The 26,495-nt window shown below is 32.5% G+C and overlaps 1 protein-coding gene across 1 annotated transcript in view; it reads right to left on the reverse strand.

Moving 5' to 3' along the window:
* gnai2b (guanine nucleotide binding protein (G protein), alpha inhibiting activity polypeptide 2b) overlaps window positions 1-26,495 on the reverse strand; it is a 93,004-nt gene that overhangs the window by 14,669 nt on the left and 51,840 nt on the right. Inside the window, 3 exon segments of the mRNA NM_199842.1 lie at window positions 2,178-2,338; window positions 3,448-3,589; window positions 12,757-12,799. Of these exon segments, the coding sequence (NP_956136.1) occupies window positions 2,178-2,338; window positions 3,448-3,589; window positions 12,757-12,799 (346 nt within the window).

Below are 26,495 nucleotides of genomic sequence, written 5' to 3' on the forward strand. Positions count from 1 at the left end.
TGGCTCACAGTCAGACTCCTCACTTTTGTCGGTAAACCTGTTCACTTGTGTTTATTTGCTTAGTTTGTTTGCTGTTGCCGTGTGCTAGTTTTCTCTTTATTAAGAGATTGACTTATTAGATAAGTTTGTGCAGCTCAGTTTATTATCTAGTGAGAAGTAGAAAGATCTTTGAGATTTGGATTATATGAGATCTTGTTTTGCTAACGGCTAACAGTGTGTACTTAACTCTAGTAATGTGAGCAGCTTAGTATATCTATTTTTTACTTTGTTAAAGGAGACGTTGCCACATGTGTAATTATGTTCTGAAGTTCTGAAGTTTAGTTAAGCTACGTGCTGAAGATTACGGTTTTGTTTCTGCATTTGTCTTTGATCAGTCAGTTTAGTGGGTTGGGGTTTAGCTAGATCGTTTTGTTATATTTATTTCTTTGTTTTAGCAACACTCCTGTTTTCTTTGTTTAATTCGATTATTTAAAATTTCATTTACATTACATTTCCTATATTCATTGTTTGACATTCTCTGTTTAATAGATACGGTAACACTTTACAATAAGGTTCATTAGTTAATGCATTTACTAACATGAACTAATCCTGAATAACACATGTACAGCATTTATTAATCATAATTGAACATTTACTAATGCATTATTAACATCCAAGTCCATGCATGTTATCATTACTTAATGCACCAAGAGTTAACATGAACTAACAATGAACAACTGCATTTTCATTAACTAACGTTAACTAACATGAACATATACAGTAGTAAGTGTATTGTGTTTGTTGTTTGTTCATGTTAGTAAATGCATTAATTTACATTAACTAATGAACCTTATTGTAAAGTGTGACCATAAATACTAACTTTTTGTTTCACTTAACAAGAGGTTGTGTATTCTCCTTGTTCATCCAGCACCATTAGACTCACTCATTGTTACGTTTCATCTATTTAATATCTTAACAACTTAAACACGTAACAATGTTAATAAAATAATCCTAAAAATAATGCATTGTACCAAATTGTACCAAATAAATAAAATACCGTAAAAAGCACAACTGTTTTTAACACTGTTAATGATAAAAATGTTTCTGGAGTATAAGGTGGCGAGAGTGTCAAAGAAGCCGGAAGTCATTAAATTTCTTTGGGAGTTGGTGGTGAGGAGAGGCGGTCAGGAGAATCGCTGCGCGTCTTCGCCCATAGATATTTACATTAGATGTCGCCTACACTATTTTTGTCTATTGGAAGGAATGCGTCACTAGAGCCGCCAGTATAGGGTAGCGGTCCTTTGAAATGAATGTGGGACCAAGGTGCAGAGGAGGACTGGCTCTCCAGAGCCAAAGATATATACACCGACAGTTGAAGTCAGAATTATTAGTCCCCATTTGAATTTTTATAAAGGTTTTTAATATTTCCAAATGATGTTTAACAGGGCAAGGTGATTTTCACAGTAGGTCTGATAATATTTTTTGTTCTGGAGAAAGTCTTATTTGTTTTATTTCGGCTAGAATAAAAGCAGTTTTTAATTTTTTTAAACACCATTTGAAGGACAATATTATTAGCCCCTTTAAGCCATATTTTTTTTGATAGCCTACAGAACAAACCATCGTTATACAGTAACTTGCCTAATTACCCTAACCTGCCTAGTTAACCTAATTAACCTAGTTAAGCCTTTAAATGTCACTTTAAGCTGTATAGAAGTGTCTTGATAAATATCTAGTCAAATATTATGTACTGTCATTATGGCAAAGATAAAATAAATCAGTTATTAGAAATGAGTTATTAAAACTATTATGATCAGAAATGTGCTGAAGAAATCTCTCCGTTAAACAGAAAATAGGGAAAAAATAAACAAGGGGTCTAATAATTCAGGGGGGCTTATAATTCTGACTTCAACTGTATATACATATATCTATGATCAAGAGCCATCCGGGTGGTCAGTATGCAATTTTTTTTTTTTTTAATTATGAAAATTATAATTTTACATCACTTTTCTCTATCAATGGATAAGTGACTGCACAGGCATTGCTGACAAAAAGCTTGTGTTTGTGTGCAATTGTATTATCCTCCCTCCCTGTTAAATTTGATCTGATCCTTGTCCTGAAACACACCCCCCCTCTCCTGCTTTCACTTCTCATTTTATCAGAGGGAGCGATTCTTTGGTGTGTTTTCTGCAGTCACTCACTAAGCAGCGGAGTCATTGAGCTGATATTCTCTGGATCTGGAGAAGCAGCCCTGAACGCCGCTATCGGCCCACAGTCTGCGGATCACATTGGCCAGATCGTCAGTCAGGATCCCCTGCTCCTCCGCAGCCGCAGACAGCGCAAACAGTTGCCGCGCATCATCCTGCACACAAACGCAAACAGAATTACCACACATGCAAAGAGCTGCAAACATTTTAATAAAGCAGTCAAAAAATTATAACATTGTTTAAAATAAAGGCTGCTAATTTAGCATGTTTATTAATTAGCAATGTAAAAAAAGTGTTCATTTTTATAATATACAATACATAATCATTTCTTTTTTTTTTACTATCCATCCATCCATCCATCATCCATCCATCTATCTATCAATCTACATATATATATATATATATATATATATATATATATATATATATATATATATATATATATATATATATATATATATATATATATATATATATATATATATATTTATACTATATATACACATACATACACACACACACACACACACACACACACACATATATATGTATTAAAATGATATAAATTAATTAACACACTTTGTGTTTTATTGGATAAATAATTTGAATCTACTGAATTTTAAAGGTCGCACGTAAATTTTAAGTAAAAAATTTAGATGTTAGTTTCAGTATGTTAGTTTTAAGTATATCTATAAGACAGAGTGCTCAAAAACATCGACAACATTTGCATTTAGGAAACATAAAACTGACATTAACATCAAAAGCTTGAAGGTTATCAGATCTGCTTAAATGGATCAACCATATTTTTTCATGTCACTACAGTTTCTCATCAAATCTTGACCAATCAAATGCTCTCTGGTATCTGACATGCCCCGCCCCCTCTTTTCATTTGCTTTCATTTGATGTGCTTGAGCTCATATGATCACTCTCACTGGCAGAGCTGAGAAAAAAATTAATTACTATTTCACACTTCACAGGACCTTTAATCATCCCAAATCAATAAATTACACTAAATATTTGAATAGCAAAACCTAAAGTTTATATAACCTAAAATCTACTTATATTTATTTGCTCCTGCTGTTAATATAAATGATTCATTAATGCTCAGAATAACAACCTGCAACCCGCAACTGAAGGATCTGCATGCAAAATATTACAACCTGGATTATTATAACCTGGAGATGAGAAATGTGCAGGACTCTGAATTATTTACAGAACGCCAGGCTGACCTACATGCAGTCTGCAGGTGCACAGGAGCTCTTACCACACGTGCACTTTCCCCGTAGTCGATCTTCAGGTTGCTCATGGCTTTAATGATGGCCATTATGGACTGGATGGTGTTGCTGTAAACCACGGCTCGGTACTGCTTGCATTCGTCTTCTGAGTATCCGTCTTCATGAATGATTCTGGACACAGGATGATATTTAATAATTAAGAGACTGACCTGGAAACATGCACACAATGGTGTAGTGCTATATTGTTATTTTATTAATCAGAAACTGAACTAATCTATAATGAATTCACATAAAAAGTTCACATTTCAAAGGACTTCACGGGACTTTTAACACTTTTTAATAATTTTTAAGGGCCTTAAATTTATCTAAATAAACTTTTAATACTTTTCAAGACCCATAGACACCAAAACCAAACTGATATATAATGAAAATGCAAAATCTGAGAATTATAAAATGAAAATGTTGAGTGAAAACATTTACTCAAAAAAAAAAAAAAACTAGGCAAAAATAAAATAAAATAAAACATAAAATCAATTCAAAAAAGCATTATTCATTAAATTAAATAGAAATAGTAAAAATTAATTCAATTAAAATAATTTATATTTAATAAAAAATTACTGATAAAAATATTAAATTAAATTAAAATTACATTACATTTAAATTTTAAATTAAATTAAAATACAATTTATAAAATAAAAATAAATAATAAAAATTAAATTAAATTAAAATTAAAAATTAAATTTAATTATAAAAATTTAATTAAATAAAAATTAAATGTAAATTAAATTAAATTAATACAATTTGTTAAATAAAACAATAAAAAATAAATTAATTAAATGAATAAAAATAAAATAAAATAATAAAAAATAATAAAATTTAATTAAAATTCAATTAAAATAATAAAATGTATTTAATTTAATGATAAGATAATAAACCACGGCTCGGTACTGCTTCATCTTCTGAGTATTCGACTCATGAATCATTCTGGACACAGGATGATATTTAATAATTAAGAGACTGACCTGGAAACATGCACACAATGGTGTAGTGCTATATTGTTATTCTATTGATCAGAAACTGAATTAATATATAATGAATTCACATAAAAAGTTCACATTTAAAGGGACTTCACAGGACTTTTAACACTTTTTAATCATTTTTTTTCAAGACCCCACAGACACCAAAACTAAACTGATATATAATGAAAATACAAAGTCGGTAAAAAATCGGTCTCACACATATACAGGCATCTACAGTAAACATGCACAAATACACCTTTTAAACTTGACAAAAACTCTCGAAAACCTTTACAGTCTGCTGTGTCTTTAATATGGTGTAAAGATTGTTATGCTTTACTGAAACATCAAGGAGGACGCAGCAAAGAAAGTCACTTATAAATTAAAACTACTTTATTATTTTATGTAACACCGTTACATTTAAAAGGGAAACATATGGTCGATCATACGCAAAAAGACCCCATAAGGCTAGATATTTTCTTTCCCTTACTTTTTTATTTATTTGTTTGGCGCATGTACTCATGTGCGATCGGAAAATTGTGCCCGCCTCTCCTTTGACTCCGCCCCGAAGCCCCAGCTGGCCCTCTTTGGCTCAAGGTATTCGGCAGGCCAAAAAAGGCCGACCGCTGGCCCCAAGAAAGCCCTGCTTTGGCCCGATAAGGCCCCGGAAGTGACAGTGGAAACGCTTTAGGCGCGATAGTGGAAACGTGGCTATTGATGTGGATGGGATCATGTGACCCTGTTCGTCCCTTCCTGTTGGTTCACTATGAGCTCCTTGGTCTTGTTGGTGTTGAGGAGCAGATTATTGCCGGTAATATTGGAAGCAGAGCTCAATATTTCTGATATAAATATTCAAACTTATTGGCAAATAACATTATAATCTATAGATTTAATGTTACCTTGATGCAAATAAAAAAAAAAAGATAAGTGCCATCATACACTGTGCAATGTGTATTAGTAGCTCTGTAATTCAAAACCTACACTTTGAACAACACATAATTTAATAAGGGCCACACAGTGGCTCAGTGGTTAGCACTGTCACCTCACAGCAAGAAGGTCGCTGGTTTGAGTCCCGGCTGGGTCAGTTGGCATTTCTGTGTGGAGTTTGCATGTTCTCCCTGTGTTGGCGTGGGTTTTCTCTGGGTGCTTCAGCTTCCCACAGTCAAAAGACATGTTGTACAGGTGAATTGAATAAATTAAATTGGCCGTAGTGTATGAGTGTGATATTTCCCAGTACTGGGTTGCGACTGCGCAGGATAAGTTGGCGGTTCATTCCGCTGTGGTGACCCCTGATGAATAAAGGGACTAAGCCGAAGGAAAATAAATAAATAATTTAAAGAATTTCAGATTCACTAACATCAGCAGAGCTTGCTGTCATCAGTAATCAGTATAACAAAGCCAGTATGTAAAAGCACATGAAAAATATTCAGCAATTTTCAAGATAATGTCTTTAAAAAGGTTTGATCAAATAAAGCTGAATCTTTGTGCTAATAATTGAATGAAGATCTGTGGGAGACATGACCCCATCACTGTTAGTTCACAGTGTTTTAACGCTGGTCTGCTGCAGGTAACAGTTATTATTATCACTGTTACTCTGCTTCTGCTTAAACCTGCATTAATGAACCGAGTGTGAAATACTGCGCCGTCCTCATGAAAAATGCATTCAGATCCCTGCACCTCCAGTCAAATGGAAATCATACAAGTGTTCAAGGCCTTCACCATCTCTCTTTAGGTATATGGCTAATAAATACAGAAATAAAAAGAGATTTATGCAGCTTTCCTCCGAAACATTTTAGAGATTGCAGAAAGTTTTAGAGACGCTTCAACACAAACCACTTTTGATCGTCTAATAAAAGAGAGACCTCTAAATTCTCTACATGTTACATTACTTTTAAATCAAACTGCATTGTGCATAAATCGTCTATTTAAATTGAATATTTGCATATTATTCAATAATGTAACGAATTAATATACATTTAAATAATATAACATTTACTTTTACTTAAAGAAGTAAACAAATAGCTTTTTCAGTTTATATTTGTAAATCTTACAGCATATGAAAAATAATAAGATCAAACCAATCATATGCAATTCATATATATATAATTGATGGTAAAGACATGTATAGCGTGACATTTTAGATCTTTAAGAACATAGAGATCTAATAATCTCATATACTAAACGGTATAAATACGATTAATGAATGTTTGGTTGTATGTAAGTGTTTTATGTAAATATTGTCATATCCACTTTTAGGACCATAAAAACTAAACTTTAGGCAAAAATAAAATAAAATAAACATAAAATAAAGTAAATAAAAAAACATTATAGATTAAATGAAATAAAAAAATTATATAAAAAAATTATTTTAAATTAAATTAAATTTAAATTTAAATTAAATTTAAATTTAAATTTAAATTAAAATTACATTACATTTAAAATTTGATTTAATTAAATTAATAAAAATTTATTAAATAACAATAAATTAAAATTACATTACATTTAAAATTTGATTCAATTAAATAAATTAAAAATTAAATAACATTAAATTAAAATTACATTACATTTAAAATTTGATTTAATTAAATAAATTAAAAATTAATTAACATTAAATTAAAATTAAATTACATTTAAAATTTGATTTAATTAAATAAATAAAACAATTAATAAATAACATTAAATTAAAATTACATTACATTTAAATTTTTTATTAAATTAAAATAATAAAATTAATAAAATAAATAATAAATAAAAAATAAATTTTATTAAAATAATAAAAAATAATAAAATAATAAAAAATATTAATTTATTTAAATGAGTCAAAATTTTATTAAAGTAGAAAAAATTATTAAATTAAAACTACATTTAAATTAAATTAAATAAAATTTATAAAATTTATTACATTAAAAAATAAAAAATAAAATAATAAAAAACTAATAAAATTAAATTAAAATAATAAAATGTATTACATTTAATAATAAAATAACACATTTAATTAAATTAAAATAGTTTTTATTAAATAATACAAAACAAATTAAAATAATAAAAAAGTAAAATAGTGTGCATAAAATAAAATGAAATCATATGGTAAATAAATTCATAACATCTTATGATCAATTACAACGCTCTCTGAAATAACATACTTTAATTTATCTGATTTGTTAATGTAACACGGATCATAGTCCAATTAGACGAATATTGGGACAGTGTAAACAGTATAAATTCTAGTGTATACAATATTAGTACATGCTAGATTAGGATTAGTTCATTACTGTTAACCATTTATTAAGTGAAAAAAACATTTATGGTAACTTCACTGACATTGATTACAATATGAATATATGCTTCTAGTACTTTTAAAGTCTGAAACATTAAAGTCTTGTAATAATACCCGCAACACTTTTTGAGTGCCCTATAAAGAGTTAAAAATGTGCAAGTGTGGTTTTTTTTTAAAGCACACATCATTCATCCACATTCATTTAATCTAGCATGACGTTTCACAGCATGAGGTTTAGCATCTAGAAAGTGCCATACAAAGACATGTTGGTGTCTATTCATCACGAACAGGAAGAGACGAGTGCATGTTAAGGAAGCGGCTCTACATCACAGGCTCTGTAAAAGGTGCAGTCGAGAGGAAATGTGTCTTCATCACGGAAATTAAACTCATAAGAGCTTCCAGAGCCGCTCTCGGTTTACTCCTGTTTTAGTGCATCTCACACATGATGTCATTGCTTTAAAGCTCTGCCGCAGCAAATAAATAGATGACGGATGAAGCATGGCTTCATCACCGAATATAGTCTGCATGCTCGTGTCTCAGCGGCTGCAATGAGCTATACTGTGGATACACGTCATTTATCAGACTTAAATGAACACTACACTTCGTTTTTTTGAAAATAGGCTAACTTTACTTGAGTTTTAGCAATTTTGAATCCATTAAGATGATCTCTGGGTCTAGTGGGGGCACATTGATATATACATTAGATGTCGCCTACCCTGTTGTTGTCAATTAGAAGGAATTTGTCAACGGAGCCACCATTTTAGTACAGGGTAGCGCTCCTTTGAAATGAATGCGGGACCAAGCTGCAGTGGAGGACTGTGACCATCCAGAGCCAGAGAATTACACATATACACATATATCTATGATCAGGAGATTTCCCGGAAGTCAGTATGCAAATGTTTTTTTTTTTTATTTACAAAACTTATAATTTTACATCACTTTCTACATTCATGGATGAGTAATCGCACAGGCATTCCTGACAAAAAGCTTGTGTTTGTGTGTATGGAAATGTACTATCCACCCTCCCTGTTAGATTTGGTTTAATCCGTGTCCTGAAACACACCTCCTCTCCTGCTTTCACTCCTCATACCGACGGAGGGAGCGATTCGTTTGTGAATGAATCTCCGTTATGAACGACTCCTTCACTTAGCCGACCATAATACAAGTTTCTGGCAGCGCAGCATCTCGTTGTCATATTTCATTTGCATTGTTTGCTGATTTTATTCAACAAAACTAGCATAAGCCGAGGGTCTAGTGTGAGTTGCTGCTGCTTTGCCTGAATGCAGTGACTTCATTATCATCACGTTACCCGTTTAGCACAAATGTTCATAACATACAAAAACGTAAAAAACTAAACCTTACTCAAGAAATGTTCTGCCTTTGTGCTTTGTTTTCTTTGTTTGCTTGTTACTACACCCATAGAAAGCGCTAAGGTCCCGCATCTTCACGTAATAACACTGTCTTGACTAGTGTGGTTGAATGACACTTGTCCTGGGAGCACTGCACAAATATGGCGGCACCATTGAGCCATAGTCAGGCTCCCTATGCGATATCTAGTGTATATATCAATGGTGGGGGCACTTTTAGCTTAGCTTAGCACAAGTCATGAATCAGATTGGACCATTAGAATTTCCCTCAAAAACAAGAGTATATAGAGAAATCAGAAAGTGAAATTCAATACCTTTTAAGACCTTTTTTAAGTCTCTTTCCATACATTTTAAGACCTTATAACCACTTTTCAACTGGAAACACTGGTGAGAACTTACAGTATATTTAGTAAATAATAATGTAAGAAACTAATACAAAACTAAAACATTATTCATACACTAAATAAAGATCTATTAAATCTAGCTAATTCAGGAGGTTTGCGCATATAGAACTGCAGAAATAATGATGTTGCCTTGACTACTGCAGTAAACAAAGCAGCATGATGTCAAATCTAGTAGGATTTCATTGATTTCCTAAACTGCACAACATCCTGACACTCGCAGATTTAATTCAGGCAAACTTTAGCATACAAGCACACATTGCATAATCAAATATGATATAAAATTGAAAACATTACAAAATAGCATTTAAGACTTTTTAATACTTTTTAAGGGCCTTAAATTTCTCCATATTTATTTATCAACTTTTTAACATGCCACGGACAACCTGAAAAATTAAAAAAAAATTCCAATTTAAACCTTGTGTGATGTTCATAATTATGTATCTCAACAGCCAGTGTTCATGGGTCTGGTGGACCCGCTTTATTTTGGGGTTTTTAATACAACTAAATCAAAGATTAAAGGTAAAAATCTGTTGAGTAATTTTACATGCATTCCAATTGCAAGCAACATTTATAGCTATTTTTATCTATTTTCCTTTGATAGGTCACATTTATGAATCACAATGGTACTTTTTTTGTTTGTTTGCCCTATTAGCCCCATTGAACATTGCCTTTTCATGCCAGCCTGTACAACACACAAGAGGCAGAGTTTTACTATGTATAGCCTATTGTGTATACTTCCATCTTGGGTCCACACCTATGGAGGACAGAGTTAAGGTTCCCCACACTTTAACCCCGGGTCTAGTCAAAGTCCCTTTAAGGCAAGTCATTTCATGCGGCGACCATCTTTGAAACTCCTCTCGGGCAGTATGCTCAGGTATTTTGTTTAAACGGGGAAACATCAAATTCTCAAAAATTACTTGTAATGTAATGTAAATGTAATGTAATGTGTATTTATATAGCGCATTTATTGTGTATGGCCATACACCCAAAGCGCTTCACAATCATGAGGGGGGGTCTCTCCACACCACCACCAGTGTGCAGCATCCACTTGGATGATGCGACGGCTGCCACAGGACAACAGCACCAGTGCGCTCACCACACACCAGCTATTGGTGGAGTGGAGAGACAGTGATAGAGCCAATTCGGTGGAAGGGGATGATTGGGAGGCCATGATCTTAAGGGCCGATAGAGGGACTTTGGCCAGGACACAGGGGTTACACCCCTGCTCTTTCACGAGAAGTGCCATGGGATTTTTAATGACCACAGAGAGTCAGGACCTCGGTTTAACGTCTCATCCGAAAGACGGCACCCACTGACAGTATAGTGTCCCCTTCACTTTTACTGGGGCATTAGGACTCACACAGACCACAGGTTGAGCGCCCCCTGCTGGCCTCACTAACACCACTTCCAACAGCAACCTAGTGTTCCCTAGTGGTCTCCCATCCAGGTACTGACCAGGCTCAGCCCTGCTTAGCTTCAGTGAGTAACCGGTCTTGGGCTGCAGGGTGACATGGCTGTGGCTTGCCAAGCTACTTGCCAAGCTAACAAATTAAATTTCATATTATGAAACAACAATTACATTAAGCCCCAACTGTCTCTTTAGTTTCATTTCTAAATGGTTGAGTCACACATAATCTGCAGAAATTCACATCTGGTCCAAGCTCCTCCCCTGGAGAAATATCAGTCTGTAACAATCACTGATTGGTTCTTGTACTAGAAGGCCACACATTTGCTATAAATCGATCGCTGATTGGCTCCTGTACTAAAGGGTGGGGCTTCATTCGCCATATTGACGGTTACACTTTTCCCCATTCAAAAGAATACGAGTGACATGTCCTGTGTATTCTATAGTCTTTGGTCTAGTCAAAGAGCTTAGAATGACCAAGAGGCGACACTCAATGGAACGTTCCATTGCAACAGCAGCGCTCAGCAACAGCCCTGGATTCGCCATTTTGTAGTGAAAGCGGTCGGCTGTCCATTGGATCTTATTACTGTCGCGATGGCAAGCAGCTGCTTTGTTTTTTATTTATTTATATAAAAAGCGCATTAAAGCTGAGATACAACCTGAAAGACGACAATGCAGCTCTTATTATCACAATCATCAGCACTTTTAAGAGTTTATTTTACAGACTTATTATATGCTGCTGTTCTATTGGAGTTTTCATTTCAAAATGGCCGCCACGGCATCTAGTGGCTGTTTCTCAAATCGCACTACAGTGTTGCCTCTTGCTGATTCTATGCTCTTTGGTCTAGTGGACCTGAACATCCTCTATGTAATGTAAATGTGTAGAGGGGGTGGACAAAGTGTGGTCATTCAAATTTGTTCTGATTCTGTGAGTTCTTCATAGAAAATGAGCCAAATCCAATGAGTCTGAGATTGAATATTTTGATAAAAACAGGTCCCACAGACCCGAACACAATACAAGGGTTAAAGCTTGACTATTCTGTAGCTACATTTTGTAGCTACCAATGGAAAAAGTGCAATGGAAAATTAAAAGTTGCTATTTTGTGGGCTGATATGGGTAGGAGTTCTCATTCCAGCGTAATAATCAAGGAACTTTGCTGCGGCACCATGGCTACAGCAGGCGTAATGATATGATAATGATGACTGGCACATGCTCACTGGGCAAGCAGGTGGTCATCTTGGAAGTTTTCCAGCTGGAGACTATTTTCAGGCAATGTATGATATCATTGCCCCTGCTGAAGCCATGGCAACAAAGTTCCTTGATTACTGTAAGCACTAATAAACAAACACTTAATAATAGGCAGGAAATAAGGCAAAGCAAAGACTACAGAATACACAAGATGTGTCACTCGTATCTTTTTGATTGGGCAAAAGTGTAACTGTCATGATGATGATTGAAGCCCCGCCTTCTAGTACAGGAGCCAGTCAGCGATCGCTATAGAATGACAACTCTCCGAGGGAGGCACTCAAACCTGACGTGAGTTTCTGCAGATGTGCGATTCGAACATTTAGAAATGAAACTAAAGAGACAGTTGTTGTATAAATTTATTAGTTATTCGTAATATGAAATGTATTTGTAAGCTTGGCAAGTAGTTTTGGAGAATTTGATGTTTCCTCATTTAAACAGAATGCCCGAGCATACTGCCCGAGAGGCGTTTCAAAGATGACCGCAGAGTGAACTTTGGTTATAGTAAGAATAGGTACTCAAACTAAAGTGCTGTCCATCGTCTGAAAAAAATCAGTATATTTATAATAATATAGCAGAAATAACTATAGAAAAAAAACATTAAAAAAATTCATTGTACTTACTTCATCTGTTTGACAATGGTGCTCTTCCCTGATTCACCCGCACCTATAGAGAGAAGAAAACAGTTTGAATGACAATGCAGAGTATGCAGCATAATAAATAAAATCTTGAAAGTGATAACATGATTATCTAGCTTCTACTACATATCTCCAATGTTGCTGCATAACAATTTGCAAGAAATAATTGACTCAGGTCCATTGAATTAGTAGAAAAATAATGTACACCCGCGGTGGTGATGATGCCTGTGTAATATTTCCCAATAACTCAATAGACTGGAGTCAATTATTCCATTATGACTACCACACCTAAAGACACTGTTAAGAGGTTTTAATTCAATACATTTGTTAGGTTTTTGTCCTTAAACTGCTCCTGTGTTTATAGATTAAACATTAATTGAAAGCCTCTTGTTTTGATGTAATTTCTGTCTGTGTAGTGATATGACTCCATAGTGGTAGGGAGCTGTAATGCAGTCAAATCTTGCCTAAAGTCTGAGTGAAATCCAAGTTTACAGTGTTTAATTTTCAAACCACGTTTACTCTTTAAAGTAAATTCACTAAAAGAAATTTGTTTTGGTAATCTTCAATTGAAATTGGACTATTTGATTTGTTTTTGGAGTGCTGAACTCTGACGAAGGCAGTTTGACGCTTCAGACACAATATTCTTAGCCACGCCCCTCTTACCATTAGTTCGCTATGAGGGAATGATGTGCAAACAGAAAGCCCCGCCCCCTACTCAATATTCACTTTCAAGTTCATCAACACACTAAAAAATAAGTCTCAACAACTTCCGGTTTACACAGATTTTAAATGTGCATTATAAAATAATAGAGTATACGCAGAAGTATGCAGAAGGACTTTTAATTTTCCGGAAATCGGTGCGTTTAAGGTCTGTTTTCTTTAAAAATCAGTGATCTCCATTGCCTTACTGATATATGATATAAAGTGGGTCTCAGACTGTACAAGAAGCACTGCATTATATTACATTTTTCCACGCCATGTCTTTAAAATATGAACATTTATTTTACTCCAGTTTATTCAGTGGTGTTACTGCACTCGCCTGCTGATCCTGACGGGTGCGTGCATGTAAACAGCTTTTCATCTTTTACACTTGAATAACTAAATGAATGTTGAAAGCTATTTAACTGATTATAATTACATTACAACATCAATGCAGTAAACGGAGCGTAATGAAATTGACTGTTCATTCACATTGACTGTTCGTCGGAAGTTTATCAGTAGGGAAAAAAACATTAGCTATGCAAATACCCTATCGCACACCTTACAAAGCTCATGATCCAATCAGAATCAGGCATTCATCAATCCTATAGTATAATCTGTTGCACTTTTCTGCTAAACTCAGAAAGCAACAACTCATAGTAAATTTATGAGATGCAGTCTCTCCCCAATGACTGGCCATGAATTCAGATGAGAGTCTTCGAATATTCTGCACATCATCATATATCATGTCTGAAGTATCAAGGATATGAGGCGAGGATTCTGCATTTCCTTCTCTCCTGGAGATTTTAGACTAACGCAAGCCGTGCCAAAACATCTGCTGTCAAACCCTGGCTGCTGTTGACGTAGCCTGACCGCGGCTCTGCGCTTGTTGTTTTTTCCACTGTATGAAAGCCTGATGTTCTCACAAGATCACCGATGTGTACAGAAAAGGTCTGGGAAGAGTTCAGATAATTCCTGCATAAAGTAATGAGCACTTTCTGTCAAAGGCTCGTATAGCGGCTCGGCTCCTGAAAGCGCTGAGCACGCAAAACACTCATCCAGTGTGGCTCTGAACATTCATATAATTAATCTGAGTGGACAGACATGATTTATAATCATTCTGAGCTACACTCCGGGAAAATGAACAACTCAAAAGGCTATTAGCGAAGTGTAAAAGAAAAAAAGCTTTTTGTTTTTATCATATTAGTTGACAAATCAAACCCTTAGCCAAGGAGAATCATTTTGGTTTAACAAGAAGAAACTGTTTTGTCATCAAGTTTAATATATCATATAGTTATGTAGCAAATTAAGAGACCACTGTCAGTTTCTCTGTATTTATGATTTATTGCTATAGCTATGCTGTGGCAAAAAAAAAAAAAAAAACTGTTTGAGATATTGATTCTGCATCGATTCAGAGATTTTTAAATATCCATCAATATCTCAAATAGATTCTGAGCTCAGTTTTTAACAGCAGATGCTGCTCTAAACTGTTTCTTTCCAACTTACACCACCTGCTGTTAAAAATAGCCAAGAGCACCATCTAAAGTTAAAAACTAGACTAGAACGCCAACTGCTGTTAAAATCTAGCACAGAGCATTATCTGTTGACAAAGACTAGCCTAGAGCGCCATCTAGATTAAAAACTAGCCTAGAGTGCAGTCAGCTGTTAAAAACTAGCCTAGAGAGCCATCTGGAGTTAAAAACTAGCCTTGAGAGCTATCTGAAGGTAAATACTTGCCTAGAGTGCGTCTGTTAAAACTTGCCTAGAACGCATCTGTAAAAAAAACTAGCCTACAGCGCCATCTGCTGTTAAAAACTTGCATGGAGTGCGTCTGTTAAAAACTAGCCTAGAGAGCCATCTGAAGTAAAAACTAGCCTAGAGAGCCATCTGGAGTTAAATACTTGCCTAGAGTGCGTCTGTTAAAAAACTTGCCAAAAGCACACCTGTAAAAAAAAAACTAGCCTAGCGCGCCATCTGCTGTTAAAAACTAGCCAAGAGTGTGTGTTTAAAAACTAGCCCAGAGTGCCATCTGCTGTTAAAAACTAGCCTATAGTGCCATCTGCTGTTAAAAACTAGCCCATAGTGCCATCTGCTGTTAAAAACTAGCCCATAGTGCCATCTGCTGTTAAAAACTAGCCTAGAGCACCACCTGCTGTTAAAAACTAGCCCAGAGTGCCATCTGCTGTTAAAAACTAGCCTAGAGCACCACCTGCTGTTAAAAACTAGCCTATAGTGCCATCTGCTGTTAAAAACTAGTCTAGAGTTCCATCTGATGTTAAAAACTGATTTGATTCAAGAGAGAACAGCAATGGATTTCTCTAACAACTTCTTTCACCAAAGCTATGTTCATTTTAGACAATATGAAGGTTTTAACCTCAGAAGCATTAAGAAATCCATATACGGTGTAATTACCCTGAATTTCAAACCACAAAAAATGAAAAATGTTCTTTTGACCAATAGTAATTTTCTGATGAAAACAATACTCTAAAGGACTAAATACTTATGTGAAATCTGAAAGAAATGTAATCAGACTGAAAACTATCAAGTGGTCTTAGTTATCAAAAACCATCAAAAATAAATCAATATACCAGTGTGCAGCTGCAGCATTTAGATTTATTTATTTTGGTGAAAAGAAAACATCTCCATTTCATTTTCATTTAGCATGTTTTAATGTAGTGAAGTCTGAAAGTGGAGATGCAGCATCTGCACAGCTCTGCCATCAGCAGCTCCTCCAGCAGTGTGTGTGTGTGAGATGAGCTTTTCCATCTGCTCAATCATTAAAACATCTACCTCTGTATGAGACACACTCAATAGTCTTATTAAACGCACACTACCACAAACCAACTACTAACTCATGCCTTCAAATTTTAACTAGCATCAAGACATTTGGGCAGTACAAAAAAAGACAAAATGTAAAATGACAAAATGCAATCCTTAATTTATGGGTTAAACTAAATTGTTTTATAAAAAAAGTGACAAAAATATAATATACTATTGGAAGAGCATGATGACGACAAATGTTACAATTAAACTAATAAAAAAACTAAAAAAAACATGATTAAAACACGATTCTGTAAATGCAAAACACAAAGAAAGATTAAAAGTAAGATTAAAAGAAAGATTAAAAGAAAAATTAAAACAAAAAAAGAAAAATTAAAAGGAAGAAAAAATAAAGATAAAAGAAAAGACTGAGAAAATAAAATAAAAAATAAGACTAAGAAAGATAAAAATTAAGATTAAAAGAAAAAACAAAAGATAAAGAAAAAGAAAAACAAAGAAAAACGATAAAAAGAAAAATGTAAGATAAAAAGAAAAAAAAGACAAAAAAAGATAAAAGAAAAGAAAAAAGAAAAGAGAAAAAGAAAAGAGAAAAAGAAAAGAGAAATAATAGAAAGGCTAAAAAAGAGGATGGATGGATGGATGGATGGATGGATGGATGGATGGATGGATGGATGGATGGATGGATGGATGGATGGATGGATGGATGGATGGATGGATGGATGGATGGATGGATGGATTTCAGACGTTTGGGTGGGTGGATGGGTTACAGACAGATGAATGGATGGGGGAATGTATGAATGGATTTCAGACGGATGGATGGATGGATGGATGGATTTCAGACGGATGGATGGATTTCAAACTGATGAATGGATTTCAGAAGGATGGATGGATAGATGCATGGATGGGTGAGTGGATGGATGGATGGGTGGGTGGATGGATGGATTTCAGACTGATGGATAGATTTTAAAAGGGTGGATGGATTTCAGACAGATGGATGGATGAATGGATGAGAAACAGTAAAAAAAGAAAAAAGGCAAAACAGAAAGGCTAAAAAAGAATACAAAAAAAAGGATGGATGGATGGATTTCAGACAGATATATAGATAGATAGATGACAAACGGAGGGATTGATGGGTTGGATTTTAGACAGATAGATGACAAATGGATGAGATAAATGGGACGGACGGACGAACGGACAGATAAATAGATAGATAGATCTACAGATAGATCTACAGATAGATCGATAGATAGATAGATAGATAGATAGATAGATAGATAGATAGATAGATAGATAGATAGATAGATAGATAGATAGATAGATAGATAGATAGATAGATAGATAGATAGATAGATAGATAGATAGATAGATAGATAGATAGATAGATAGATAGATAGATAGATAGATAGATAGATAAACAACTGGATGAGATTGATGGATGGATGGTGATGATGAATTAATAGTCAAATACTATTTTATTGGAAAAATACAAATTAAATATAATAAAATATAAATATAAACATATTTTATTGTAATTGTAATAAATGTCTATTCTAAATGACAATTGTGTTCAATTTGTAGAAGAAATGTCCTCAGTTTAGAGGGAAAAGCAAATTAAGTTTTACTCAAACAACTATAACTGGCAAATCCAGATGCATTCCACACACACATAACATAAACATATGCACAACTGAGCAAATGTATAAACTGTCGACTATAAAATGTCTTCCTCCAGATTAATTATTGACTTCTTGTTAATGTTGACCTTTTTACTCTTTCATTTACAGTTTTATGACTGTACTACATTTTTGCAGATTGTACCATGTACAAAGCTAAAAAAGGACAACAGAGCAGCTCACCTAAACATTGACCTCACAGTGCAGAGACTCAAGAGAAACCGTTAGAGATCGTCCCACAGCAGCACTTCTACACACACACACAGAGCTCATGGGCTTTACCATTAAACCAGCCACAATACTTACTAATGCTAAATGAGGAAAAGACAATAATTGATCCTTAGGAGACTCGTGCAATAACAACTCAAGTGTGTTTTTCAAAGCCCTGCACGCCACAGAGGCTAAAACAGTGTAACTGGAGACAAAGGCAGTGTTTCAATACACACTGGATCATAAACACTAAGTATTCGTGAAGCTCATTCATTTGGTGAAGCTTTCTGAAGTGAATCAAACTGAGAATAAGATCAGGTGGTGATAAACAATTACTGGTACTAACAGAGTAAACTAATTATATGAGTACCTGTAAAAATAGACCATTCACAACAGCTGTTTAATAATTAATTCATAGTGTTTGTACTATGACTACGACCATAACTACTACTATGACCACAACTACCACTACTACTATTGTCATAGTAGTAGTCGTGGTAAAAATAAAATAAAAGTGTTAAAATTAAATTAAATTAAATTAAATATTTAATTAATACTAATATGATGACAACTATTACTACTACTACTAATACTATCACAACTACTACTACGACCACGACAACCACTACTAATGCTATGGCGACTACTACTACGACGACTAATACTACTACTACTATAATGACTATGACCACGACAACAACTACTAATGCTACCGCGACTACCACTACTACGACTACTACTACTTCTAATACTAATATGACGACAACTATTACTACTACTACCACAACTACTACTACGACCACGACAACCACTACTAATGCTATGGCGACTACTACTACTACTATAATGACTTTGACCACGACAACAACTACTAATGCTACCGCGACTACTACTACTACGACTACTACTCCTACTACTATGATGACTACTACTACCACAATGACTACTACTACGACGACTACTACTATAACTATGACTACTATAACTACTACGACAACAACTACTACTAATACTACGACAACTAAGACAATGACGATGTCTGCTACTACTACAACCACTGTGACTATTATGTCAACAACCACTACTACGACCACTATGACTACGACAATGATGACTACTACAACAACGACTACTACTACATCCACCACTACGGCTACGACCACGACTACTACTATGACAATGACGACTAATACTGTTACGACAACAACGATGACTGCTACTACAACCATGACTACTATAACTACTACTAATACTACAACTACTACTATGACCATGACTACTATAACTACGACCACTACTAAGACCACACGATGAATACCATGCTGATAATTACGGCTACTACTTACTACTACTATGACTATTACTACTATGTCCATGACTATTATAACTACGACGACTACTACTATGGTAACTACTCCTACTCTGATGATTCCTATACTCTAACTCTATCTCCTTCTCCAGCTCCCACTCCTGCTCCAGAATTTACTACGTGGTTTTAAAAATGTGTATTATTACTTTTCCATAAGTACATGTTTAAAATTAAATTAAATTAAATTAAATTAAATTAAATTAAATTAAATTAAATTAAATTAAATTAAATTAAATTTAATTTAATTTAATTTAATTTAATGTAAAAAAAAATACCTGATGTTTGAAACCGAAGATTTAGCCCTCAAAATAACTGTAAAAACAAAAGAAAATATGACATAAAAAAAAAAATAATTTAAAAAATTTAAATTAGTTTTTATCCTAGCTGAAATAAAATTAATAAGACTTTCTCCAGAAGAAAAAAAAAATTATAGGAAATAGAGTGAAAAATACTTTGCTCTGTTAAACATCATTAGGGGAAATATTAGAAAAAGAAAGAAAAAATAAATAATCACAAGACGGCTAATAATTTTGACTAACTGTATATGTACAGGTAAATACATTACACAATGAAAGAAAAATAAATGACAAAGTCTAATAATAATAAAATAATGAGAGAAATAAAGTGAGAAACAAAAGTGTGATTATAAGGTGCCCTTACAGAGGCCTCTGTGTGCGTTTGTCTGGCTGTGAGGAAAGGCCGCCTCTGTTTGCTATCATTTGGGCAAACATCAGTGCATCTGAATGAGAGTCTCGCTGGCCTCATGGCAATTAGTACGCGGAGGGGAACACGGTGTCCTCATTCACACAGAGAAGTGACAGACTCACAAGTGTCTGTCTGAAAAACGTGCACAGCGCATGACAAAATAATCATCACCGCATTATACTGAGGGGGAAAAACTACTGTAGCAATCTGGGAAACCTATGGCGTCCATGCTTGAAAATATTCATTTGAAATGTCACATCTGTTTACACAAACATCCTAGAAAAAGCCATTTTAAATTGAGTTAGGAGCAATTGGTATATTTCAATATTTAAATGAATGGTTAATATCTGATTAAATAGCTGGATTGAATGCAAAAACTGCCTATTTTACACTTTGTATGCTATTTAGATGCATCAAAACTTTAATAACAAACTGGCAAAATAAAAATAAAAACTATATATATATATATATATATATATATATATATATATATATATATATATATATATATATATATATATATATATATATATATATATATATATATATATATATAATTACTTAAAAAATAAATGAAACAAATATATTTATTATATTAAAAGTAATACAAAAAATTAAATAAAAATAAATTAAAGCTAAATAAAATAAAAATAAAATGAAATTCCTGGTGTTTGAAACCCAAGATTAAGCCAAACTAAATCCTATAACTAAAACTGAATAAAATAAAAAAATTGAATAAAAAAAGATTCATTCAAACAGTGAATAAAATTAAAATTAAATGCAATTAAATAAAATTATATAAATCAAATAAAACAAAAAAAAATGCCTGCATGGCATCAGAAAACCAAGATTTAGCCATGAAAAAATTGCACAAACACACACACATGCACAAGCACATGCACACACACCACCTTCACCTGATTTAACACGACTAAAGCCATTTATGCTCAGCCAATTGATCTGAAATAAAGAATTTTTTCAGTCTGAGAGCACTTAGCACAAGAATTGCTCTCCCAGGCCGGATTATTGACAGAGAAAGGCTGCTGTCATTCAAACACTTGTTAACAAGATGTTATTGGTGGCCTGCAGGGAATGTGTAGCCACAAACCACACTCCATTCAAACATCCATAATACACAAAAATGACTTTCAACCAACAACCTTAAGAATACTTTATTAGTTGTTTGAGGTTTGTATGAGATGATAATGGCATGCTTTCAGAGAAGAATTTCAAAACTTCTATAAACTCGATGTACATTCAACAGTGCTAGAACCATGCCTCTGCTAAACCAAACATATACAGGACTTAATGTCTATCTTTGTATGGTATAAATTCAATGCTAAAATGTTAAAAGATGTCTCAGACAATATGTAATGGATTAATATGTGCTGTTACATAACTATTCATAGTTTGTCAAAATGGGTTTAAAGCATTAATAAAAATAAAAATAAATTAATTAAATGCAAAAAAATTCATTAACAATTAAATTAAATTAAATTAAATTAAATTAAATTAAATTAAATTAAATTAAATTAAATTAAATTAAATTAAATTAAATTAAATTAAATTAAATTAAATATTTGAAAAACAAGATTTAGCCATGAAAAAAGTAACTCAAAAAACAAAACAAATTTTTTTAAAAATAAAATAAAATAAATATTTTTTATTTGAAACCTCAGATTCAGCCCTGAAAAAAAAGATAACTTAAAAAATGTAAAAATAAAATAAAGTCTGAAATAAAATAAAACAAATAAAATAAAAGCCTGATACAGATAAATAAATAAAATTAAAAAATAAAGTCTGATGTTTGAAACACAAGATTTAGCCCTGAAAATTACTCTTAAAAAACAAATAAAGCCTGATATTTAAACCTCAGATTTAGCCCTGAAAAAATAACTTAAAAACTAAGAAAATAGAAAATAAAATAGAGAAATAAAAGCCTGACATTTGGAAACCAAGACTCTCTAAAAACTGAAAAAAAAAATATAATTAAAAATCTGAAACAAAATAAAATAATAAACTAAAGTGCAATATTTGAAACCTAATATTCAGCCCTAAAAAAATAACTCTAAAAAACTAAAAAATTAAATTAAATTAAATAAAGTATGACATAAAAATAAAATAAATAAAAGCCCTGAACAAAAATAACTCTAAAAACTAAACAAAGTAAATAAAAAAATTATTGAAATAAATCTAAAACAAAATAAAATGGTACAACCATGGCCTGGTATAATAATCCAAGAGTTCACCTTGGAAAAAATAACTCTTAAAAACTGAACAAAACAAATAATAAAGAAAATAAAATAAAATAATATAAAATAAATCCTGATATTAGAAACCAATGGTTTAGCTCTGAAAAAAATAACTCTAAAAGCTGAAAAAATAAATCGTCAATAAACCTGATAATTAAAACACGATTTAACCCTGAAAAAGGTTACTCTAAAAACTGGAAAATATAAACAAAAACAGTCAATGAAATTATGCACTACATAAACCGAAAACATCTATGACAATAATAAAACTCCAAAGCGTCATGTTTGTCTAATTTAACTCTATTTTAACTCACAATTCTAGCTGAAGCTCTGCAGAGAATTATTGGCTGACCATCTAATTAAGTCTGTCTAATGTTTGAACTTTTATATATATATATATATACTTAAGACAGAACATTGAAGACATGGCTGTAAAGTAATGGTACCTTATGGTAAGTAAAGTAACTTGTGGTCTGCATAGGTAAAATCCACAGCAATACTAATGAAGCTCCCATAAAAACATCAATGTGTAATCGCATTCACAATCCACCTGCAATGGAAAAACAGTCAGAAAGAGACGTTTCTTTTCATTGGAGTCTATGTTTAGACACAATTAAGTATTTACTGTAGATCGGCAGAGAGCCAGACATGATAGCGCAGCACTTGATCTTATTAAAAGGAAAAACACTCTTTTACTATTGCTCCGTCACGCCTACATCCTTGAACCAGATCATATCTGCACAGCAATTAAATGCAACTAAAGACCTGCACTGAAATTTAAGGGTCAGCAATCTGAAGCAGACGCTTAATATTAAATTCCACATGATGCTTTTGTTTTTATATTGTTTGTAAATGTAAGTGGTCTGCAACCATTCAGATCAATGTGCATAAAAAAGTTATTGTTCCTAAAAGAAAGAAGAGTTTATTTATTTATTTATTTATTTATTTGCATTTTTATTTATTTTACCTCTTTATTTACATATTTATCTATTTGTTTACATATTTAGGTGTTTTACATATTTATTTACAAATATACTTATTTATTTTAATTAATTATGTATTTACTAATTTATGTATTTATTAATTTATTTATTTATTTACGTCTTTATTTACAGCTTTATTTACTTGTATCTTTATTTATTTACTTGTTTTTTTATGTCTTTATTTACATATTTATTAACCTTTTTATTTACCTTTTTATGAACATATTTATTTACGTATTTTACATATTTATTTTAATTATTTACTTATGTATTTACTAACTTATGTGTTTATTTATTTATTTATTTATGTTAGGTATATGTTTAAGTATTTATTTACAGCTTTATTTACTCATTTACATACTTACAGATTTACATATTTAGGCATTTACTTATTTACAAATATATTTATTTAGGTATTTAATAATTAATTATTAATTTTTCCATCTTTATTTACATATTTATTTGTTGTTTCTTTATGTATTTGTTTACATATTTATTTACATCTTTATTTATGTAAATAATTATTAATTTTTCAAATGTTTTAAACTTTTATTTGTAAAGGTTTAACAGCAATTTTAAAAGTGAATCAAAATAACAAAATAAAAGCTATCTTTATTTGATTTATTAAAGTTATTTCAACTTAAATTACATTAAGCTGGTTTAATAAAAACAGTTGAAACATGCTTAGCTTATATTAATGAGTTAAATTAACATTAAAAACACAGTATATTGTCATGACAGTTTTCTGTCATGTTGTACAACGCAAGTAAGCTACTTAGAACTATATGACAACGTCGTCACTAGCAAAATAAAGCGAACTTGAAACTTACATTTGGTTTGTGTTGATTTTAAGTGACGTGACAGGTGCAGATGTCGATTGAAAATGAAATCACTTGCATTGTAAGCGTGGGTGCTTGAGCATGCAAGCCCGAGAGTGCAAGTCTGAAGATGCAAGTTCAACTCTGCAGCCAGACCCTTCTCAAATATTGTGCAAAGTAGAGAGATAAGGTCCCCCTATGGAATTCAACGGTATAAATAAACAAATGAAACACCTCTGAATAATGGGCTACAGACAATTATTAATTACTAAAAAATAGTAATGTGACAAATTTATTGTAAAAAAACAACAACAAAAAATATGGTAGAAACTGAAAAAAAGATTACAGTAAATTACTGTTTTTATTTGATTTATAGTATTGAACATTTAATGTATAGTGTTATGCAGACAAAAACACAACCAACAGAATATGAAGACAAGACAGTCATAAGATGAACCAATGTTCATCCACAAGCAGAAAAACACACTAATATATAGTATAGAATCCCTAAACATGCATCAAATATTAACACAATCTATAAATAAAAAACAAATGCAATTTATTAAAACTGCACTCTTTATACCTTTCCCTCTTCAATCGGAAACCCTACAGATGAGTTGACTTTTCGTGTTGGCTTCACAAGTAACATCAGCTCCGGGCAGACTGTAGTAATATGAACTGAATCTGCTATTGCTCAGGTCAAGACTAATGGCCTTATTTGATCTCTGAATGCTCGAGTAATTTGAGTAAGATTAATTCTGTTGCTGCGTCACAGGATTGAACTTTGCTTAAGCTGAACAGGACAAAATACATCAATAGAGACCGCGCTTTCGGAAGCAGACGAACAAACATTCAGTTGATAATAACAAGATTAAACTAATGGTTATGTGAACTGGTTCCATAGAGATAATTTATAAAATATTAATTAGGGATTAATGATATTGGGGAAACATGCAATGTTGTTAAATACTGCAATGATATATCTTGCAATATAACATTTACCTTTTTATTTAACTATTTATGTTATAATACTAAAATAAACGGGTAGAAGATATTTTTCTAGTCTAACTAAATATAATTCAGTATGAAAAAAAGGATATAAATGATACGAATATTGCATGTAACATTTTTTTCAGTGCATTAACTTGCACGGTTTAATTGTTCCCCTTATAAATAACAATGTGTGCTTGCAAAATAAACATTATACAAGTTTGGGCTTAAAAAAAATCTCCAAAGCTAAGAGTAAATTATCAAAATAGACACAAAACTAATATTACAACAAAACAAATAATGGTTTTCTGACTTAATTTGTTTTACAATTAAATTTAATCCTGTATGAAAAAATTGAATTTTAGACTTTCTTATTCGATTGTCTTGAAACTTTTTTTATTGTTATCAATGTTAAAGTTTTCACAAGTTTGAACTTGTGCTGCTTAATATATTAATGGAAAGCATATAAACAATCAAATTGGACTCTCATATAGTTTTGGACTCTGGTGTAGCGAACATTACACTCATACGACCAATCAGCTTGATTATTTTTGCCTTGTTTACTGTTGGTTGCTAAGTTACCAAAACTACGGTCAGCCACTCGAACAATTTGACGGAAATGCTACTAGTTCACAATTTTTCCTTGAAAACACTGGCTTTAACCATTTGAAGTTTTAAATTGCTTCTAAATATAGTAGAACTTTGAATCACCACTTGTATTTTTATATTTTAATAATTAGAAGACAGAACAACTATGTTTAATTTTCACATAAATTGGAAATATTTACGCAGACACCAGTATTTAAATCAGAAAGAAATCTAAATTTGCTCATCTTATTTTTATATGTGCTTGTTATAAACAATGTATCCGTACACTTCATTATTTTGTAAAAAAATAATAATAATTTGTTCTTATAATCTGTAATCAAATATCATAACCTTCCCTCCCTCTCCTTCACTTCTGGTCATATGGAATTCCTTTAGAGTGCAGCTATCAGTATTTTAGAGCGGGGCTATCAGTCCTCTAGTATGGGTCCATCATTAATTTAGGGTGGAGCTATCAGTAATTTAGGGTGGGGCTACCAGCAATCTAGGGCTGGGTTATTAGCCCTCTAGTGTGAGGCTATCATTAATTTAGGGTGGGGCTATCAGTCCTTTAGGGCAGGGCTATAAGTAATTTACGGTGGGGCTACCAGCAATTTAGTGCGAGACTATTAGTCCTCTAGTACGGGTCTATCATTAAT

Source organism: Danio rerio, chromosome 6 (assembly GCF_049306965.1).
Source record: "Danio rerio strain Tuebingen ecotype United States chromosome 6, GRCz12tu, whole genome shotgun sequence".
Taxonomy (NCBI): domain Eukaryota; kingdom Metazoa; phylum Chordata; class Actinopteri; order Cypriniformes; family Danionidae; genus Danio; species Danio rerio.